This window comes from Macaca mulatta, chromosome 11 (genome assembly GCF_049350105.2).
Source record: "Macaca mulatta isolate MMU2019108-1 chromosome 11, T2T-MMU8v2.0, whole genome shotgun sequence".
NCBI lineage: Eukaryota > Metazoa > Chordata > Mammalia > Primates > Cercopithecidae > Macaca > Macaca mulatta.
Genome location: NC_133416.1, coordinates 87,478,462 through 87,496,961, shown reverse-complemented (window position 1 = coordinate 87,496,961; position 18,500 = coordinate 87,478,462). Strand labels below are relative to the sequence as shown.

The 18,500-nt window shown below is 35.1% G+C and overlaps 1 protein-coding gene across 1 annotated transcript in view; it reads right to left on the bottom strand.

The window, feature by feature from the left end:
* OTOGL (otogelin like) overlaps positions 1 to 18,500 on the bottom strand; it is a 165,707-nt gene that overhangs the window by 17,428 nt on the left and 129,779 nt on the right. The window contains exons 44-51 of the mRNA XM_028829753.2: positions 10,776 to 10,917; positions 9,670 to 9,855; positions 7,025 to 7,237; positions 6,450 to 6,554; positions 6,052 to 6,159; positions 4,624 to 4,725; positions 4,194 to 4,298; positions 4,069 to 4,109 (exon numbers count right to left, since the gene is read on the bottom strand). Coding sequence (XP_028685586.2) covers positions 4,069 to 4,109; positions 4,194 to 4,298; positions 4,624 to 4,725; positions 6,052 to 6,159; positions 6,450 to 6,554; positions 7,025 to 7,237; positions 9,670 to 9,855; positions 10,776 to 10,917 — 1,002 coding nt within the window. The remainder of the gene's footprint in view (positions 1 to 4,068; positions 4,110 to 4,193; positions 4,299 to 4,623; positions 4,726 to 6,051; positions 6,160 to 6,449; positions 6,555 to 7,024; positions 7,238 to 9,669; positions 9,856 to 10,775; positions 10,918 to 18,500) is intronic.

Below are 18,500 nucleotides of genomic sequence, written 5' to 3'. Positions count from 1 at the left end.
GATTGTGCCACTGCATTTCAGTCTAAGCAACAGAGCCAGACTCTGTCTCTAGAAAATAAAAATAAAAAATAAAGCCCTCCCCAAATATACCAATTTGTGTAGATTTTTATCTCTCATTCTTCCTTCAGTTAGCTCTTTCTCCAGGCAAGAGAGAGGGTGTTATGGTTATTATTCTTCAGCATACAACTATTACCTCATACCTTTGTAAATCAACTTCTGTTTCTATTAGCCCCTGTCTGAAATAGCTCAACTGCTTTCATCCATTATTTTTAACCTATCACATTCTTCCAAGTTTTTCTTGATGGTCACCATCTCTGGAAACTTCTTTATAATGATCTCTATAATGTGATTAACACTCTGAGCATCACGTTTAACTTGTAATCAATTATAATAAAGTAATTTAAGAAATTAAGTTTTAATGTGCTCCCCAAATTTTATTGTTGAGATATCTATACTACTCAAATTGCTCTACAGATTCAATGCAAACCTTGTCAAAATTCCGGTGACATTTTTTACAGAAATAGATAAAACAATCCTCAAATTTGCTTGAAACCACAAAAGACACCAAATAGCCAAAGCGATCTTGAGCAAAAAGAACACAGCTGGCAGCATCATGCTACCTGACTTCAAAATGTGCTACAAAGCTACAGTAATCAAAACAGCATGGTACCAGCATAAAAACAGACACATAGACCAATAAAACAGATTAGAGAACCCAGAAATCAATCCAGGCATTATGGTCAATTAATTTTTGACAAAGTTACCAAGAACAAACAATGGGAAAAGGATAGTCTATTCAATAAATGATGCTGGAACAATGGCATGTCCACATGCAGACAAATTATATTAGACCCTTATCTCATACAACACACAAAAATTAACTCTAAGGGGATTAAAGACTTAACCGTAATGGTTGAGACTATAAAACCACTAGAAGAAAATATAGAGGAAAAGCTCCAGGATATTGGTCTCAGCAATGATCTTTTTGGCTGTGAACCCAAATGTAGAGACAACAAAAGAAAAATATACAAATGGGAGTATAGCAAGCTAAAAAGCTGCTGCACAGCAAAGAAAACAATCAACAGAGTGAAGAGACAACCTACAGAGTGAGAGAATATATTTGCAAACTATATATCTAAAAATGGGTTAATATCCAAAATATATAAAAAACTCAAACAACTCAATATCAAGAAAAACAAATAAACTGGTTTTTAAAATGGGCAAAGGGCCTGAATAGGCATTTTACAAAAGAAAACATATAAATGCCCAACAAGTATATTTTAAAATGCTTAATATTAGTAATCAGGGAAATGCAAATTAAATCCATAATGAAATATCATCTCATACCTGTTAAAATGGTCATTATCAAGAAGACAAAAAATAGCAAGTGTTTGTGAAAATGCACAAAAAGAAACCCTGCACACTGTTGGTGAGAATGTAAATTAGCACAGTCATTATGAAAAATAGTATATATGCTCCTCAAAAAATCAAAAATATAATTACTATATAATCTAGCAATTCCACTACTTGGTATATATCCAAAGGAAATAAAATCACTATATTGTAGAGATATCTCCACTCCTATGTTTACTGCAGCACTATATACAATAGCCAAGATATGGAATCAACCCAAATGTCCACCAAAGGATGAATGGATAAAGAAACTGTGGTATATATACACAATGCAATACCATACAGCCTTGAAAAAGAAGAAAGTCCTGTCATTTGAGACAACATGGATGAACCTGAAGGACTTACGTTAAATGAAATAAGCCAAGCACAGAAAGACAAATACCACCTGATCTCATTTATATGCAGAATCTAAAAAAGTTGAACTCATAGAAGGTAGGGAGTAGAATAGTGGTTAACAGGGCTGAGGGTAGGGGAGTAGGGTTTGAGGACATGTTGGCCAAAGGATGCAAAATTTCAGTTAGATAGGAGAAATAAGTTCAAGAGATCTATTGTAAAATGTAATGACTATCGTTAGTAACAATGTATTGTATTTTTAAAAATTGTCAAGAGAATAGAGTCTGTGTTCTCATCACAAAAAAATGATTTTGTGAGGTAATGCATGTGTTAATTAACTCAATTTAGCTATTCCATAATGTATACATATTTTAAATTAACATGTTGTACATAATAAATATATACAATCTTTGTCAATTTTAAAAATAAATAAAAAATAAAAACAATTAAACACAAAGATTGTATAATGCTTCGTTTGTCTTTAGAAAACCTATGTGTCTCAGCCAGGCACGGTGGCTCACACCCATAAAATCAGCATTTTGGGAGTCCAAGGTGAGCAGATCACGAGGTAAGGAGATTGAGACCATCCTGGCCAACATGGTGAAACCCCGTCTCTACTAAAATACAAAAAATTAGCTGGGTGTGGTGGCACGTGCCTGTATTCCCGGCTACACAGGAAGCTGAGGCATGGGAATTGTTTGAACCTGGGAGGCAGAGATTGCAGTGAGCAGAGATCGTACCACTGTACTCCAGCCTGGCAACAGAACAAGACTCCATGAAAGAAAGAAAAGACAAGACAAGACAAGACAAGAAAAGGGAAAAGAAAATGAGAGAGAGAGAGAGAGAGAGAGAAAGAAAGAAAACCTATGTGTCCCAGAAAAAAAGATAGAAAGTAGAAAAGGGCTAGGTCAGACTTGTACAGGGAAAAAAAAAAAAAAAAATTAAGAAATTGAAGTTTTAATGTGTCAAAAAAACTAATACTTGTAACTAATACTGATTGAGCCCTTCCTATATGTCAGACACTAAGCATTTAAATTATATTTGCTTATTGCCTATAAGGTATTATTATTTTTATATTCCAAATGAGAGAAGTGAGCCACAGCAAGAGAAAGGTAGAACAAGGCAGTCTCACATTCTCTTTCATTCTTGTTTCAAATTGTGCCTTGGCTACATTTTCTAAGGGAAATAAAGAGTTAAGGCAGAGTAGAAAGAATAGGGAATACACAAACATACACACACAAAAAGCAATCCTTGGTTAGAATCCTGAAAATCTCAGTCAATAATTTATTCCCTTGGATTTCATCTCTCTCACTTATAAAATGAGCTAAAGTACTGACTTGGTAAGGATTCAGTAAGATAGTATACTGAATTCGTTATGTAACTGTGAAGGACTAGAGAAATACATGGCATTATCATTCTACTCTCATGTAGATGTATATACAGTGTACACACAAAATAATCAAATGAGAGAATTATTATGAAAGTTATTTGTAAAGTTAAACATTCTCTGTAAACTATAGATGACAGCATCATTAAAGCAAATGTTGGATTAATGCTTTTTAAATAAAACCATGGCATCCTAAGAGGGGTTCTGTTATTTTAAAAAGTACCTCATTCCTTCTTCATAATAGAGCTTTGAACTGGAGATTCTGAATGAATTCTCTAAGTGTACACATTGTTTGAGAAGGGAAAGAAAAGTAAACTGCTTTGTGAAATAAAGCGTGTCTTCTCTAATAAATAAGGCCAGGAATATATTACCTTTCTCAAGCCTTATCGGTGTATCATGAAGATAAATAGTTAAAGAAAACAAAGACTTGTAAAGAACTATGGGATACGTTTAAGGATTAAATAAGTGATACCAGAGTTATCCTTGCTATTTCTAAAAATTAAATATTTGAAATTTCTGTAAGGTTTGCACATTCGCAGATAATGCTTAAGAAGAAACAGGCAGTTCCATGTTTATATCCCCTTCTCTACAACAGAGGCATTATTAGCGCACTTTCTTAAAGAATCATTAGAGACACCACTCGATAATTTTTTTTCAATATTTTGCTTCATTTTAATACCAGTGAACTTAAGTAGATACAAGACTAGCAGATTCTATCAGCAGTTAAAAAAATAATGTATTGTACTTTCCTATCTCAAGTAAAATGTAACTTATTTTACTATTTCTTAATATCAGAGTACATTATTTTAATCTACTTCAGTACAATTTAATGTGGATAATTTTAACTCTGAGAAGACTTTAGAAATGAGAGAAACAAAGGAAAAATAAACAGATTTAAATAAATATGACAAGTCAATCAAAATATGTGTTCTTACCACTTCACAAGTTGGCATAACAAGGTTTTCACAGTTACATTCTGAAAGGCAAAAATCAACATATTTACATTGATCAAAATAATTAACTTATTATAATGAAAACTTAAAATATGAAAATTAGTTACCACAATGCCATGTTGGGCAACATTGACCAGATACATTTTCTTTCACAAGATTCATATCTTCTGCACAGGTGAGTAATGGCATAGGACAAAGGTTTGGCTCACATACTAAAAAGAAAAATTACATGGGTAAAGATGGATTTTATAGAGTTGCCATTTCTTATTACCTACCATTTAGTTCACTGCCATAACCAATAATGCATGGATTCATATTTCCCAAGTGCTACCTCTCCCACCACCAGATTGCCATGTGTTGTTGGTGAAGATAAAACAACTAACATATAAACAGGTACAAAAAGAGTACTGGTGCTAGGATAGCTCATCAAGTGAAAAACTTTGAAAAAGGGTCTGATGTAACAGCCAACTAAGATGCACTGGGCTTCTTAAACATTGGAGACATCTAAATATTTTAAAATAGTTAATATACACTTACCACAGTAATACTGAGGACAACAGAAGTGTGTACTATTAAGATCTACTGTGAGAAATTCCCCATCATGACATAGTGGAACAGGTTTGGTGCAAGATTCACAAACTAAGGTAAAACAAAAAACCAAAAGTCACAGCTGAGCTAAAAACCATGAATTATAATATGAGCTTAAATTACCATACATAAATCAATTTTGTTTAAGAAAATAGTAAAAGAAATGTAAGGTATATCTCCTTATTTGGTCATAAAAACAATAATACTGTCTGAGTATATTGCATTATGCTTTCCAAGCACAGTGACATATAGAACACCACCTTACCAGAAAGGTAGAACATTCAGATTTCCTAGGTAATTTGTTCTCATTAGAATCAAAATGTCACTTGTTTATTTATTATATTTATGTTTTCTTAATTTACTACCATTGATTACTCTCATTTAGGGATGAAAATGTAGTAGGCATTTGTTCTTTTGGGCTGTTTCAGCATGCCCTCCCAACTTTGGTAACTACTCTCTGAATGACCTTGAGGAAATGCACCACCCACATATTTTTGAGTGACTATCTTTAAAGGTGCCTCACATCACCGGGCCACTCTGTAGAAACAACCCACATAGGCGTAATCAGAATCCCTTTCGATGGAATTTGAGTCATATATAGAGACACATCAAGTGAAGAAAAAAATAAAGTTGGCTCAATCATTAGTGACCTCTACCTAGAGCAGCTGGTTTCTCTCCTTCCAAGGGCTTGACTGTTCTGCTTAATTTTGATCCTACTTCCCCAGATTCTTCCAATAACAGCTTGTGCTAAAGCTAGCCAGAATCAATCAGTTTTACCACTTGCAGCCAATGAATCTTAACTGGTGCTAATAAATTGTTTTGATTACTTCTGAAACCTACATTAATCACCAAGGAATCATGGATATAATGATTCATTTTAAAAAATTAGAGAATTCTTTATATTTCAATCCAGTTCACCGGGCAGAACATTTAGCTCCAGCCATTTTCCAGTCATCTTTGTTTCTGCCATTCTTTTTTGAGATCATCATACCTCAAACATGATATGCAGGACATGAAGTTTTAAAGACATCTTATAAAGTCTTAGCAGAGCTCATTATTCAAGTTGGTTCTTCGAGGAAAGCCAGTGCTAAATTGTTCTTCGAAAAACTTACGTATTGGCCTTATTATTTAAAAAGCTTGATTTTAAAATCTTGGTCATATTTGGACTGAGGTATATAGTTTTTGTTGATGGGGGAAGGTATTTGTTATGATTGTCTAGTCATTCAAAATGTCATTCTTTACAACAGTTCTCATTCAGTTGAATTCTTATAACATCAGAATATTGCTTACCAACAGTCTCATAAAATTCACATCAAATTAGAGATTTTTTCCTAGATCCTTTCTCTTCTTCTAAGAAATTATCTCTAGAATACTCACCACAAAGAGGGGAAAAACAACAAGGTTCTTCCTGTTGAACTTGAATCATGAATTGGTCTTCTCTGCATTCTGGTGTTGAAATACTGGGGCATTTCAATGGGTCACATTCTGCAGAAACACAATTATATTAGAAAATGTGTATAGCATGAGATGATAAAATAAATGACATAGTGTTTACCTCTCTTTGAATTTAGTAATAAATAACTTATTTTAAAGTTTTTAATCATATACATATACATATATATGAAAGATACATACCAGGTTTAAAACATTAGCAAGACAACTCCACAATCTTTTATAATAAATCATTGTCTTGGAGACACAAAGAATGAGAATCTAATCCACTGTTCTGAATAAACAATGAACCTCACTCTTAATTTTCTATATTGATTACTTACCACATTTGTACTGTGGACAGCAAGAAAGAGGACTGTGGCCAACAATCAATTTTTGACTATCTGTACATGTTGGGATGGTAGTTTCACACAAAGTCGTGTCACATCCTATAAATAAGAAAAACTGTTAAAATATTAGTGAACACAACTGAAATCTGCCAACTCAAAGCAGGGAAATGACTGCCAACTCAAAGCAGGAAACTCAAAGAGGGGAAACGACTCTTATTATGCATGTTTTTACACTGCAGTTAACCCATTCAGCTAACAAAATGGGCATATATGAAAATGCAGCAGCTTTGAGGTTTTTCTATTATTGCCTTTCACCCTTGATTCATAAATCAAAGATTCCCAGTTCTTTTCTCTTCTCATGTTTTGTTGAGTGTTATTAACTGTGAATAGCCACGGTTTTTCATGTGTATTCAACAAAATTGTAACGAAACAAAACTTGCTTTGAGAAAATGGCATTTATGCCACATTTTTTAAATACAAAGCATTATATATGCTCTGCTCTGCTTTTTCACAAAGAGTATCAACATATTTTGTGGAATCAATTGAGTATAAGGCTTCTTCATACATACCACAAACTTCCTTTGAACAGCAGGTCCATTTATCAATGATGCCCATGACAACTTCAGCTTCACGTTCACAAACTGGCGTGGGCTCTTCATCACAGTCAGGTTCTATAGGAATAATACTTCCATTCTCCAAACATTTGTATAGAGCGCATTCATCAATGCCCCCATTCCAAATCTCCCCAGCAGTGCGAGGTTGGTCTTCACTATCAGTGCATGCTTAAAAAGATCAACAGTATTATAACACTCATAACCTGGGCACTAAAGTAAATCATGCCACCATGTTTTGGTTTCAGACTGTGACATGGCCCAGTGACATAGATGATATGTCACAAGTCTATTATTTTTCTCAGATTTCTCTTTCATCACCCACTAACTTACACTTTTCTTTAATGGAAGTTTATACTTAGTCCACAGAAAGTATTTTGTTCCTGGTCAGATGCAGTGGCTCATACCCATAATCCCAGCACTTTGGGAGGCTGAGGAGGGAGGATTGCTTCAGGCCAGGAGTTTGAGACCAGCCTGGGCAACAGAGCAAGACCTTGTCTCTACCAAAAAGAAAAATAATTAGCCAAGTGTAGTGGCATGCCTACTCAGAAAGCTAAGGTGGGAGGATCACTGGAGGCCTGGAGTTTGAGTCTCAGTGAGCTATGACCACTGTACTTAAGCCTGTGCAACAGTTTAGACCCTGTCTCAAAAGAAAAAGAAAGAAAGAAAGAAAGAAAGAAAGAAAGAAAGAAAGAAAGAAAGAAAGAAAGAAAGAAAGAAAGAAAGAAAGAAAGAAGGAAGGAAGGAAGGAAGGAAGGAAGGAAGGAAGGAAGGAAGGAAGGAAGGAAGGAAGGAAGGAAGGAAGGAAGGAAGGAAGGAAGGAAGGAAAGAAAGAAAGAAAGAAAGAAAGAAAGAAAGAAAGAAAGAAAGAAAGAAAGAAAGAAAGAAAGAAAGAAAGAAAGAAAGAAAGAAAGAGAAAGAAAAAATTTCTTTCCTTTTACAACCATCTATAAATCTGCATGTCTTCTTCTATAAATGAAATGTTCTATTATTTTTGACACATTTTAAGTCCTGTTAACATAATTTATTTAACCTAAACAAATTCAATAATATAAATTCAAATTAGTTTGAAAATAGTACCTGTTAAAAATGAGTGGGATTAGAAAGCAAGGTAGCCCCTACCTCATATAACATTTATATCATATGAAAATTCAAAATATTTCTGCTTTAAAATCTAAAAGTAAAAAGTAGGCAATCAGGCAAAATATTATTTAGTGACTATTATCTTTAAGTAAAAGTTTTATGATAAATATGACCATCTAGTAGTTCTTTTGAGGAATAATAATGATAAATGTAGTTACCAACCACATCCCCAGCCTTTAGGGAACTCTTATCCTATTTACTATCAAACTAAATCTCATAGATCTCTAAACAATAAATATAAGCACACCTGTACACCCTCAAAGTCTTCCACAGATACTTTCTATAATGGCAAACACTAGCTTATTTCTGAAACTATATATGCATTTCACTCCTCCTTGCCTTTTTCTTTAATTATTAGTCAATTCATTTTCTTATGACCATAATGAAGAGGCCTATGACTGACAATTCCTGTGTTACAATCATCTCAATTTTGCACTTTTTCATCCGCCACCACCATGGAGACAATGCATCAAAATAAATGTTTGAAAATAAAATTAGAAATACTAAATATGTTCCTCCAGTATCTTAGTCCATTTTGTGTTGCTCTAAGAGAACACCTGAAAATGCGTAGTTTATAAAGAAAAAAGATTCATTTAGTCACACTTCTGCTGGCTGGGAAGTTCAAGGTGCATGGTGCCAGCATCTACTTAACTTCAAGTGAGGGTTTTTCTCCTGCCTTGTACTATGGCAGAAGGTCAAAGGAGAAGTGGACAGATGTGAAGATGAATCAAACGTGAGGAGGAAACTCCCTTTATAACAATCTGTACCTGAGGGAAAGATTCCATTTCTGCTAGAACTAATCTAGTCTCACAAGAGCAATAAATCACTTACAACTTTGAGAAGTCACTAATCTATTGATGAGGGCAGTGCCCCCATGATCCAGACACCTCCCACTAGGCCACATCTCCCAGCACTGCCACACAGGGGATCAAACCTCAACATGAGTTTTGGTGGGGACAAACCACATCCAAATCATAGCACCCAGATAATAGTACCATCTGCCATTTCTTACATGCTAATTTTCTCAAGGCACCATGTTAAATGCAAAATGCTTTTTACTAAATTACGTAGCCCCACACTAACCTTATAAGTACTATCATTTTCCTCACTTTCCAGATGCATAACCTGAGACTCATAGGAGTAAAAGTGAACCACTAATATATGAATTAACTTGAATTTGAGTTCAGTCCATAATCCACACTCTTAATTCTTGATTTCCCATGCTTTTTCTCAGTTACTATAGGCAGATGTAAAGATTAAAACACATTACCACTAAAGCTTTTATAACAATTAACTTCTCTTGAATTCGTATTAAAATCAAACTACAGAGAAACTCATTTCCTTTCCAACATTCAGGCTGTCTTTGATAAATCTTTGTTAGCACATCTCTGCAATATCTAAAAAACGTTTGTGTCTGTTTGCCGGATCCCTGAAAAGTCATTTTGTATTTTGTGTCTTACCACACTCTTTCTCTGGAATGCACTGGGTTGAATGTGGCCTGTGAAGAATAGTTCCATCTTTGCACACACAGTCTTCTCTTAAGTTCAAACAGGAAGAGTGTCCATAGAACCATTGGTTCAGGCATGTTCTTGCTTCACAAGGTCGCACACAGGGTTGATATTCCTTCCCCTCTGGGCAACTCAGGGCTTTGAAGAATAGGAGACAAAATTTGCTAATGATAAAAGTAACCTATTTAAATTCTAGTAAAAGAAAGAAATGTCAGATTTCTTACAGAAAATGTATTTTGCGAATTTTAGTCTTTTCAAAGTCCATTTTTCATTTACTCTGTAACCATACATCAGAAACAAAGGCACCAATGTGTTTGCTTTTTGCATTTTTTGTAATTTTTAAGCATTTTCCAAGGGTCTACTAGTATTAGCTGTTATGGTGGGAAACACTTATCAGATGTATAACAAATAAATATCACCAACAGGCAGCACAAGTCTGGTTGGCATAAATATACAATCAACTATTATGAAATTATTGCTCTGTGCAGTAAGAAGAGATAACAGTCTACTTAGAACTATAACCGAAATACACTTTCAGTATATAAAACTCAACCAAATCATAAAAAAGAAAAATGCTGTTATGTTTAGGTTTGATCCTTCACTGTCAAAAGAAATTACTATTGCTGAGCAGTTTATACATGATGTTTTAGAAAAGCCTTGTGGATTGTCAATGATTGTAAAAAGTCATACTATTAAAAATTGAATGCTCAGCTGGTGGGGTTATAAATTGGTACAATCTCAGTGAAGAACCATTTGACACTGTCTAGTGAAATTGGGGATGACACTCATTCCCAATGAATCAGCAAGGCCCCTCTTGAATAGTGATTACCTCTCAGGGAAAAGAGAGAGGGAAGGGCTGGAGAAGGCACATAGGGAGCTTCATGTGTGATCGTTTTATTTCTGAAATTGAGTGATGCAACTTGTGTTTGTGATAGCTTCTTCTGTGCATTTTATGCTTACTAAATTCATTCGTGATGAAGAAAAAGAAGGAAAGAAGTGATTGCAAAAGTGATATTTATTTATGATTTAAAAATATTATTCAGTTAACAGTTACTTACAGCAGTAATCAGGTTTTCTCCACTGAATACAGATATCAAACTTGTTGCACAGAGCCACATATGCAGAAAGTGCATCACATTCATAGTTCCAAAAATAGGTATAATTGATCCACATCTTTTCACAAAAGTCTTTCGGTGAAACCTAGAGAAACATTTTGCTTTGAAATAAGTTATATTGTTTTATTTCTCTGAAAGCCCTAAGCTAGACTAAGATTATTCGGAGAATCAAAGGGTAGCAAGTTAATATTCATTATACTTCATCATAGACCTTACTTTTTTCAAAAATTCTTAATATTAAACATCACTCTAAACACATTTAAATAAGACAAATACCATGTGCACTAATCTACACACATCTTTCTTATAAAGGTGGGAAAGAAAACAGTATGTGGAGCCAAGCAAAAATTTATTTCTAATATCCACTGTGGGCTACGATTGCCCTTTCTATATACTGAATAAGAGTTTGAAGAAGTATAGATTAAGTCGTAAGCTCACAAAGCATTCTATAATGGTATACAGTATTGATTATTAAATAAAGTTACAAATGTTTCTCAAAACTTTTATTAATATTCAATGTTGGTTACATGATTTGTAAAATTTGGCACACCTCAATTTAATTAGAGACTCATTTGTTCCTATAGAATAGGTTCCATTTTGATCTAGAGATACCTGAAATATAAATAATGTAGCATGTGACAATATTTATTCCACTTTTCTCTCAACTCATTATTCAGTAGGCACATACTAAGTATCTAAATTCAGATGCCAAATTCTGATACAGGCCAAAGTATCCAATAAAAATAATGATCATTGGCGAGGTTGTAGGGAAAAGGTAATCCTTGCGCACTGTTGTTGGGAATGTAAATTAGTACAGCCATCGTGGAAGACAATATGGGGGTTTCTCAAAAAATTAAAGATAGTAATATTACATAATCGAGCTACCCTACTACTAGGTACATATCCAAAGGAAATGAAATCAGTATGTCACAGAGATGTCTGCACATCCGTGTTTACTGCAGCATTATTCACAATGGCCAAAATACAGAATTAACCTGCGGGTCTGCCAATGGATGAATGAAGAAAGAAAATTTGGTGCATATACACAGTGGTACATTATTTGTCCTTTAAAAAGAATGAAATCCTGTCATTTGTGATAACATGAATGAACCCAGAGAACATGATGTTAAGTGAAATAAGCCAGGCACAGGAAGACAAATACCACATGATCTCACTCACATGTAAAAACTAAAAAAGTTGATCATATAGAATTGAGCAAGGAATTATAGTTACCAGGGATTGAAGTGCTTGGGAAGATGTTGTTAAAGGGTATAGAATTTCATTTAGATGGGCAGAAGTCCAACAGATCTATCGTACATGTTGACTGTAATAATATATTATACTATTGAAAAATGCTGAGAGTGGATGTAAAGTGTTATCATCACAAAAGTGAAAATCACATAAGGTAATGCATTTGTTAATTGGCTAGATTTCATCATTCCACAATGTATATACACTTCAAAACATCATGTTGTACACAGTAAACACATACAATTTTATCTGTCAATACAAAAATAAAATTAGATATTTTTAAAGATGCAGAAAAAAATCCTAGGAATCGACTTTCTTTTCAATGTCCTTTGTGAAATCTTCTCAGTTTCCAACCACCTTACTTTACACACAATACTTGCTTTAGTCACTAATAGCCTCCTTTTAATCAAATGAAATGAAACTGATATTCTAAACCCTCCCTGACCTCTCAGAAACCTATATTGCCATTAGCACATCCACTTGCTTAAAATGTTCTCTCCTTGAACTTCAAAGGTACCACACTCCGTTGCCTTTCCTTCTATTTGGTCATTGTTTCTTCTACCTGCCTCTCATTCTGTTTTACTAGATCCCATTCTCAATGGTCATGTTCTGTCACTGAAAATGCTCTCCCCAAGCTCATCCATTCCCATGGTTTCTATCACCATTTGGGGCATTTAAATCTTCTCTGTCTTGGTTTCTTCATATGTAAAGTAGAGTTAATAGTAACAACTACTACTACTTAAGATTGCTGTGAAAATTAAATGAGCTAATACATGGAAAATATAAAAAAAAAAAACCCTGACACATCATAAATTATCATTATTCTTAAAATCCATATACTAATAACTCTTCCGACCTGATCTCTGGCCTCAACTTACCTCCTCTGAGCTCCCGAATTATGCTCCAGTTTCTGCTCAATGTTTTCACTCTGATGATGCACATGACTTAATCTGTCCGAAATTAAAAAAAAAATCCCTTCTCTACTTAGCCCACAAAAGCTGATTCTTCTGTATCCTCTACTTACTTGTTAACTGATGAACACTTTCATCTTTTATTGGGTACCTAACTACATATCAGACACTGTACTATGCATAAGAATAAAGGTAAATAAAACAGACCTGTTCTCTGCTTGTGGATCTCAATAACTACAAAAACAAAGCCTTTGAGTAAGATGAAGAGAAGCCACCATGCTAGAAAGGATTGAAAGAAAAAAGTATTCCAGCTGGGGAAACAGCAAGAAGTATAGCCTTTTGACAGAAAAAAATAACTCTTGGAATATGAAGAAAGCTGAGAGGAGGCAACAATGTTGGAGCTTAGCAAACAAGAGGAGCGTAGCACAAGACGTGGCTGGAGAAGTAGGTGGGCCATATCATAGAGGACATTGACAGCCCTGATAAGAACTTTGGAATGTAGTCTAAGTGAAATACAGTGAAGGATTTTAGGTAGAGAAATCACACATTCTATTTATAATTTTAAGATATTATTTTTCCTGCTTTGTAGAGATTTGCAAACGAGGATGAAGCTCAGTGGTAGAAAAGGCTACAGTAACCAAAACAGCATGGTACTAATAGCAAAACAGATACATAGACCAACGGAACAGAACAGAGGACTCAGGAATAATGCCACACATCTACAACCATCTGATCTTTCACAAACCTGACAAAAACAAGCAATGGGGAAATGATTCCCTATTTAATATATGGTGTTGGGAAAACTGTCCAGCCATATGCAGAAAACTGAAACTGGATCCTTTCCTTACACCTTATACAAAAATTAACTCAAGATAGATTAAAGATTTAAATGTAAGATCTAAAACCATAAAAACCCTAGAGGAAAACCTACGCAATATCATTCAGGATAGTCATGGGCAAAGACTTCATGACTAAAACACCAAAAACAATGGAAACAAAAGCCAAAGTTGACAAATGGGATCTAATTAAACTAAACAGCTTCTGCACAGAAAAAGATACTATCATCAGAGTGAACAGGCAACCCACAGAATGGCAGAAAATTTTAGCAATCTATCCATCTGACCAAGGGCTAATATCCAGACTCTACAAATAGCTTCAACAAACTTACGAGAAAAAAACAACCCCATCAAAAAGTGGGTAAAGGATAGGAACAGACAATTCTCAAAAGAAGACATTTATGTGGCCAACGAACATGTGAAAAAAAGTTCAGCATTACTAGTCATTAGAGAAATGTAAAACAAAACCACAATGAGATACCATCTCACACCAGTTAGAATGGCGATCATTAAAAAGTCAGGAAACAACAGATGCTGGAGAGGATGTGGAGAAATAGGAATGCGTTTACACTGTTAGTGGGAGCGTAAATTAGTTCAACCATTGTGGAAGACAGCGTGGCAATTTCTCAAGGATCTAGAACCAGAAATACCATTTGACCCAGCAATCCCATTACTGGGTATTACCCAAAGGATTATAAATCATTCTACTTATGTTTATTGCAGCACTGTTCATAATAGCAAAGACTTGGAAGCAACTCAAATGCCCATCAATAATAGACTGGATAAAGAAAATGTGACACATATACACCATGGAATACTATGCAGCCATAAAAAAGGATGAGCTCATGTCCTTTGCAGGGACATGGATAAAGATGGAAACCATCATTCTCAGCAAACTAACACAGGAACAGAAAACCAAATACCACATGTTCTCACCCATAAGTAGGAGTTAAACAATAAGAACACGTGGACACAGGGAGGGAAACATCACACACCCTCTGTCAGTGGGTGGGAGACTAGGGGAAGGATAGCATTAGGAGAAATACCCAATGTAGATGATGGGTTGATGGGTTGATGGGTGCAGCAAACCACCATGGCACATGTATACCTATATAACAAACCTGCATGTTCTGCACATGTATCCCTGAATATAAAGTATAATTTAAAAAAAAAGAAGATGTAAGTCAAGAGAAGCATCTATTAAACTCTCTGACATTCTGTTTAAAAATATTGAATTATAAAGCTTTGTCATTGGACCAGGCAAGAGGTGATGTTTGTCTGGATTCAAATGGTGGTGGGAAGAAATGCATGGATATTGAATATATTTTGGAAGTGGACTCAACATGACTTGGTGATAGTTTGGATGGAAGAGACCGAGTATCAACAAGTCATCAAGAATTTCTTTATCTCGATATGTTACCTTGTTTAAGCTAGAAAGTTGAAGTCATCTACAAACGCTCACCCTCCCTTAGCACTAACATCTAATTGGTCCTTAAATCCTGCCCATTCCATATCCCAAATGTCTCCCAAATGCCATCTTTCTTTTCTGAACATGCCGCTATCCTCACTTGCTTCCCACGACCAGCAGAGTCCATCATCATTTTCCCAAAGTAGACTTGCTTTAAAAGAATTCAACAGGGGCGGGGTGTGGCTGGAGTGAAGAAGATAGGCAGAAAAAAAGAGGCAATTTTTAAATGATTTTTTAATATGATGGACACCAAAAAGTTCTTATACTGTTCCCACCACTTTTGTGAATATGTAAACATTACCACAATAAAAGGTTAAAACAAGAAAATAAATAAGAACTACTCAGAGAACTTTTAATTAGCTACCTTACTATACCTGCCTAGCCCATCTTCTTCAGACCTTCATACAGATCTATAGAGCAAATTGCCATGACCCTCCCTTTTTTTTAGTTCTTAACTTTCTTTTTTTTCTTGCAACAGGACTTCAATCAAAGTAACTTTTAAAAGGGTAAAGAAAGGGAAACTTTATCTCAAGGTTGATTAGAGTTCAGCCCAAAGAAGTCACTATAAACTCAAAATTTCTTTAAAGTATTTTTTTGAGGTCATGCAAGTTTTACATTCTGGTATTTAATAGTCTGTGTCTTTTAAATAAAAATAATGTCTTACAACTTCAGGCTTTGAAAGAAAAAGAAATACACCCTGCGTATCTCATGACTTAATGGGCACTTTGATATTGCATTCAATCCCTAAATATCCATGTAAGAAATCTGCGGTGAATTGAGGAGATCCAAGGCCAAATATCAAGTTCAGCATGATGGCAATACTATGTCTTCTCTTTCTCAGTTTTGCAATATCCAAGAACTATATGGGTAAAAAGAAAATGCATTTTCCACTATTGTATGCACTGTGCCAGAGTTATCACTGAATCATCATGACCAGAATGCAGCTAAAGACATTGTCTGAAGACACAGGCTACTGTGCATAGAATCCTCATAAGCTTTGTAAAGGTCTCTTTTAGTTTCTCAAGGAAACACATCTAGAGACTTTGAGTACTTGAGAGTCTGAAAGTGCTAGTACTTCCTACAGTCAATTATTTTATCTTATTCTCAAACTTTTTTTATAATATTTTTAATTGGTCACTCTTGAAAAAAAAAATCTGCAAAATAAGCCAATTTTGTGAGCTCTTCTTTACCATTACAGTTAAAATAATCCATTTATATTGTTTAGGTTTTACTTTTTATCTTTTCTTTCCATGATGACAAATAAATTTTCAACTCCGACTGTAAAAATATTATAGCCATGTCCGGGTATGATGGCTCACACCTGTAATCCCAACACTTTGGGACGCCAAGGCAGGTGGACCATTTGAGGTCAGAAGTTCGAGACCAACCTGGCCAACGTGGTGAAACTCCATCTCTATTAAAAATACAAAAAATTAACCAGGTGTGGTGGCACATGCCTGTAATCCCAGCTACGGAGGAGGTTGCAGTAGGAGAGTCACTTGAATCTGAAAGGTGAGGCTGCAGTGAGCCAAGATCACACCACTGCACTGGATGACATCATTGCCTGGATGACAGAGCAAGACTCCTCAAAAAAAAAATATATATATATACACATATATTTCATATATATTTTATAGATAGCCACTACCTTCTTTAATTAAATTTATTTATATCTATGCAGCAGATAAAATGGCAAACTAACTTTCATTTGTTGAAAGAGATATTCAAACTATAATACTTAAAAAAATTATAAAAATGTATCCCATCATTGAACAGCCTATGAAAATACAAAAGCAAAATGTTCCTAGTGAAGACAGTGATGTTGGGTTAAATGAGGATCATGGTGGACAAGCCTGACCTTCCACATGATTCTAAAACTAGTTCTGAAGAAACCTTTTGAGACAAGATTACTTGTTATTTATAAAAATAAACAATCAAGCAAAATATTCTAATAATTATCCTTAAATTCTGCATGACTGATTTTTAGATGTTACCCTAGGAATAGTTTTATGTAATTGTTGATTCAGATTTTCCAACATAACACACAACATAACTTGGTGCCCATTTACATTTCTACAATAAACAAAACCCACACTTTAAGCATTAAGGTATCTATTATAATTGTAAGATTAGCCACTTGTGCTAGTGTCCAATTCCTCCTGTATATTCGGATTTCAGGTTTCTTTTTTTGCTGTCAAATTCACTGGAGGATTTTTCTTTTGTTTGTTTTTGTTTTTTGAGATGGAGTTTCGCTCTTGTCATCCAGGCTGGAGTGCAATGGCACAATCTCGGCTCACTGCAGCCTCCGCCTCCTGGGTTCGAGCAATTCTCCTGCCTCAGCCTCCTGAATAACTGGGATTACAGATGTGTGCCACCACATCCAGCTAATTTTTGTATACTGGAGGATTTTAAGAGAAAAGTGGAAGCCATCACAGACTAAATGGTATCCTGTGTTGCTTCATTATGCCTTGAATAGTCAAGCTGAAAGTTTCCTAATATAATCAACCTTTCAAGTTCCCAGTTAAAAATGCAATTTAAAAAAATCATGATGCTTTAAAAAGACAGACTAAAGTGGCACTGCAATGGGTTTTAAAGTATTTGCTATTTCTTCATGTTTATGTGCATGCATTTAAAAAATGTGAACATTGAAAACTTATTTGCATCCAAATCTCCATGTAAAACTGAAGCTCCAAAAAGACATGCCATTTTTATCCCATGACTTCATACTTTTGTCTTTTCCCTCAGGGAATGCACAGGGCAGCACAGTGAGCTCCTTCCTGACTTGACAATTCCCTTGCTTTCCTTCCCTGACTCTTCCCTTCATAGATGTTGCACCAAACTCTTTCAATGTTTTCCTCACATGGCCTTTAAACAATACTTTCTCTTGCATATACAATCAGCTCTTCTTATCCAGGGTTTCCACATCCATAGATTCAACCAACCATGGATGAAAAATATTCAGAAAATCCCACATGAGAGATATCTGGCTGCAACATCTGTCACCCCATTGACTGCCCGGGTTGATTTGGCTGATCTGGCTTACTAGACAAGTGTACCCTTCCTCCCTCACTGCTCCATGTACCTCCCTCCTGAAGGTGCACATTTGGTTGAAAGTGAGAGGTGACAATGTGCTAGCAGCCCTCACTCTCAGCACCTCCTCGGCCTTGTCGTCCACTCTGGCAGCACTTGAGGAGCCCTTGAG